The sequence below is a fragment of the Quercus suber genome, unplaced genomic scaffold, assembly GCF_002906115.3.
Source record: "Quercus suber isolate HL8 unplaced genomic scaffold, Cork oak 2.0 scaffold_37, whole genome shotgun sequence".
In the NCBI taxonomy this organism is placed as follows: domain Eukaryota; kingdom Viridiplantae; phylum Streptophyta; class Magnoliopsida; order Fagales; family Fagaceae; genus Quercus; species Quercus suber.
Window position 1 is genome coordinate 744,284 of NW_027069502.1, and position 4,501 is coordinate 748,784.

At 32.6% G+C, this 4,501-nt stretch overlaps 1 protein-coding gene across 2 annotated transcripts; it reads right to left on the reverse strand.

Annotated features, from left to right (window-relative positions):
* Nucleotides 1-339: 339 nt before the first annotated feature.
* Nucleotides 340-4,212, reverse strand: LOC112020978 (protein TRIGALACTOSYLDIACYLGLYCEROL 3, chloroplastic). 2 transcript variants are annotated; one of them, XM_065770898.1, is made up of 6 exons: nt 3,449-4,212; nt 2,206-2,334; nt 1,008-1,103; nt 783-860; nt 633-694; nt 340-523 (listed from the first exon to the last, which is right to left on the reverse strand). In XM_065770898.1, exons 1-6 carry the CDS (start codon nt 3,650-3,652, stop codon nt 355-357), a joined length of 738 nt encoding a protein of 245 aa, XP_065626970.1. In that variant the 5' UTR covers nt 3,653-4,212; the 3' UTR covers nt 340-354. The 2 variants fall into 2 exon arrangements, with proteins under 2 accessions (XP_065626970.1, XP_065626971.1); XM_065770899.1 differs by having other exon boundaries at nt 447-523; nt 647-694; nt 3,449-4,210.
* Between the last annotated feature and the right edge of the window lie 289 nt (nt 4,213-4,501).

Below are 4,501 nucleotides of genomic sequence, written 5' to 3' on the forward strand. Positions count from 1 at the left end.
GGCACCTTGTTGCCAACAATTACTTCAAGAGTCCAAGTCCTTCTGCATCCAAGTTAGCCGGACTAGGAACCAAAGGAAACAAACATTCAATTTTTCAACTAAAGTTATCTTTTTCTCTTAAAGTTAGCATCTCCTCCATCATGTCTATAAGATGTTTTCTTAGTCTAGGCTAGATTGAATTGAAGATGAGACTTATTCATATAGGTGTTTTTTTTTTTTTTTTTTTTTTTTTAAGAGAAAGTATTCATATAGGTTGAACTATGTATGACCTCCCCACAAAACCCCCCTCACCCCAAAAAAAATAAAATAAAGGATGGAAATTGAGCAGTATCTTAAAACTGATAAACTGCTGATCTAGTCACAATCACTCAAGCCAAATCTTTGAAGTTTGGAAAGATAGCCACGATTGATTCTATCGAGAGTGATAACTTGATATTTGAAGCATACCTTTAAGCCAACAGCAGCTAAGGTTTCCGTCACAAGCTCTGCAATTTTGTCGTCAGGCATGCTTGAGTTTTCATATCTAAGCAATTCACAGAAATTGGTCATTTCTTGCTTTAAAAAATAAGTCCCAAGGAGAAAATATACAAGACAACACTACATTTCTAAAGATAATCTAGACAGCCTCTTACAAAAGGAAACCAACATTTTCACGAACAGTCAAAGAATCAAAAAGTGCTGCACTTTGAAACACCTGTAAGAAATATAGTAAATAACTTAGAAGGGCCAATAGCTTAAGTCAATATAACTATAATTATATAAAGCTTAAATGCGAAATTTACAAGTCCAATTCGTAGACCGGTTATTTCCTCATCACTGATTAAACCAGCTCTCCTTCTACCTCGTATGTAAACCTCACCCTGTTTATTAAACAATGAATATCAGTCTACACGAGAGTACCTGAGGAGCAACAGATTAAAGTATAATGCTAAAAGCTTACTACATGGATCAAAATAAACTAATTAAGCAATTTTAAGAGCATATGGATGACAGATCCAATCATATACCTTGTCCGGAGCCAGTAGTCCAGCAATGATTTTTAGAACTGTAGATTTTCCAGTGCCAGAGGGCCCAATTATTCCAACAGCTTCGCCATGTCTAATCTATACATTGGAAATAAAACGGAATTAATGCAACATAAACCAAAAATCAAGAGAATCAGAAATTAAATTAATCAAGCAAAGAATCCTTCCCTAGCTAGGAGGTATGGATACGTCAAATATCCATTGTATCTAAATTTGATACAAATCCATACCATATATGCTGTTATACAACGGTATATTGGATACGTATTGGATACAAATCTGTAAATTTGAAATTTAACTTTTATCATGAATCTAGGATGATAAGAGAGGAAGAACATGGATATTGCATGGATACATTTCAGGGGGTGGGGGGTGATGATAATGAGACTAACAAAACAGATTGGCAACATTATTATTAAAAATAGTATCATTATATGTAGCATTTTTGGGGATGACGTTTTCTACAGAATCCCATGCCTAATATGTCGTAATAATAAATAACAATTTTTTCAGCATAATATGCTGCATATTTCTAATTAACAAACCATGCCCTCATGCACATGCACACACTAGTTTAGATAGTTAATCACCAGAAATTTTTTTTTTGATAAGTGATTATCACTTGAATTCTTTTTTCTAAATTTCCTTCAGGTAATTTGTTGCACGCAATGGATCTTAAACTTCAAGATCCACGACTTCACCCTTCACCCATTTTTTTAGGGAGAGGAAATGCATTTTGAACAAGCTCATTGGCTAATTACCAAGCAATTGAAACACTAGAATCATCATGAAAATTAAGCCTGCGATATAAATCTAGATTTCATCTTTAGGATAATAATTTTTAGGCGATTAAAAACAACTAAAAGGGTAAAATAATAAATAATAAATAATAAATAAAAAACAGACAATAATGATAATCAAAATATATATATATATATATATATAACACATATCACACATCAACCCACCCACCCATAAACACACACAGACCGGGGGTATAAGTATTTCTCTCAATATAAAACCATTAAGAGCCACCCATAGATGCTGCTCATAGAAAAATTGAATATTTAATGTGGAACTTTCATATCAGTATCCAGGCCCCAACATCACCGTCATTTAGTTTGGTCTACATTACTGGAAATGCACATAATAACATGAAATTAAATATATTAAGATTCACCTTGAAGCTCACACCTCTCAATATATGCTTCTCACCAAATGACTTATAGACATTTCTGCACTCAATAAGAACATCTGAATCGTCCTCAGGCTCCCATACTGTGCTTAAATTCTCCGATTTAAATGAATCCTAGTCAGCCAACACAAAATGAAAATAAAATCCAAAGTTTACAAAGAAAAAGAACAGAATGCATAGTGAATTCTGGCAGTTGAACACAAAAGCAAGTCATTATATTACCCATAAGTCACGAATCCAACTATGAACGTAGGAACTGTATATGTTCATCAAGAAAACTAGAAATTTAAAATTTATATGATTGCTAAATATAGGAAGTTAATTGAAGACATCTGTATCTGATTACAATACAAACTAATAAGAGACAATATAACTAAATCTGACTGCAATTGAAATTAATAAAATGCAATTTGGTTGTCATCAATTAAGTCTACAACAACAAAAACAAAGCCTTAGTCCAAAATTTTTGGGGTGGCTATTGATCCTCAACAAATTAGTTAGAGTCGGCCACATGTATTCTAAATCCAATAATTCAAATTGCTCATGGATTTGGAAAAAAAGTGAAAGAATTTGATATTTACCCATAACCAAAAAAAAAAAATCACAAGAGCACAAGCAAAAAAACCTAAGAAGCATGGACACTACAAAATCCTCAGTTTGTCCGACACAAGCATGCCAGGGACACTTGTGTCCTTATTGTTTTGGGAGAAAATTTTTATTAGAATTTATTTTAAAAAATTCCTTTGATTTTTAGATATGTTTTCAAAGCTATAATAGTTGTTATTTATTTTGAAAACTTAAAAGTAAACATAAATTATGCCTATACATAAATCAGATATACCTAAAGATATGTTTTAATTAGTTCATTGTAGTATCCCCTCCATGTTGTGTCCTAATTTTGATTTTTGAAGAATTTCCGTGTCCTGTGTTGTGTTTGGATCAGTGTATGAGTTCATGCTTCTTAGCAAGAAACAGAAAACTAAAAATTTCAAAATAACTTTTAAAAGTCTAAACTACACAAGGAAGGTGTTTACACAAATAATGACATGTCTAAAGAAAACAACATAATGATAGAAATGAAACCCAATGTGATAGTTAGCATTCACAACTGACAGATAAAACAAATTGCTTTTGCATATGAGCCAATTAAAAAAAAAAAAAAAAACCAAGTAACCAATAAAATTCAATACATTTACGAAATTGAGTAATCACAAATGCAAAGAAATACATTGAATTTGGTGGCTGAGGATTCATCACTTCTCAAGTTCTGTGGAGACGCCACGCAAGCACAAACAACCTTTCTCTGCTCCTTCCTTCGCTTATAACAAAACGAATTGATCCTCTTCCCACCTAAAACTGCGAATCTAGCGGACCGAGAATCCCCATTTGGTATAGTCAGAGGAAAAAGAGCCGAACCAGACAGCAAAACCATACTTTTTCAAAGGCGATCGAAACCTTTGGAAGAAAATTCAGGATCTGGGTATTGAAAATTTTGGATTTTGAAGCAGACCCAGATGGGTGTTTATTGGGCAAAAGGCAATTTGGAAGAAAATTTAAGATCTGGGTAATGGAGCATGGAGAATTTGAAGCATACCAATTGAATCTCACCACAGAAGGTGAACTGGAAATGGGTTTTCAATATGAAAGAGAGCCTTTGAAAGTAGAATAAACAAAAGAGTGAAAGAAAGAAGAGAAAAGTATATAGATAGATTATTATTATTATAGAATGATGAGGGAAAAAAAAAGGGTCAATTGGTTGAATTTTCAAAGAGAAAGCGTGTTTATCAGTATCAGTGACCTTTTGTTGAAATGTTGGCGGCTGTATGCTTATTGTAGCCTTTGTAGGACGATGTCTCTTAAGTGACTGTTACTTCAGCAGCTGGTTCTTTTCTTTCCTTATTAGCTGATGCTTTTCTTTGGAGAGTGGAAGCACCTTCACTTTTCTGAGGAATCGAATCAAGCTTGTGTTTGGTATGGAGCTCCTGTAAAACGTGCTTTTGAAAAAATATTTATCCCAGACAGAAATATTAAATATTAATACGAATTGTTTGAAAGTATCCGATAACAACATTATGGTTAGCGTGTTTGGTTTCATTTTGATCCTAAAAAAAGAAAGTTAAACTCTTTTAGATAAACTTTCCTCCCAAAAAAAAAAAAACTCTTTAGACAAATCATATTTTTCAAGATATACATCTACTTTTAGTTTTACAAGATAAATGAATAAGAAGTTCTAAAAATATAATAATAAATTTGATTAATGATACGTTATGTAAAGATTACG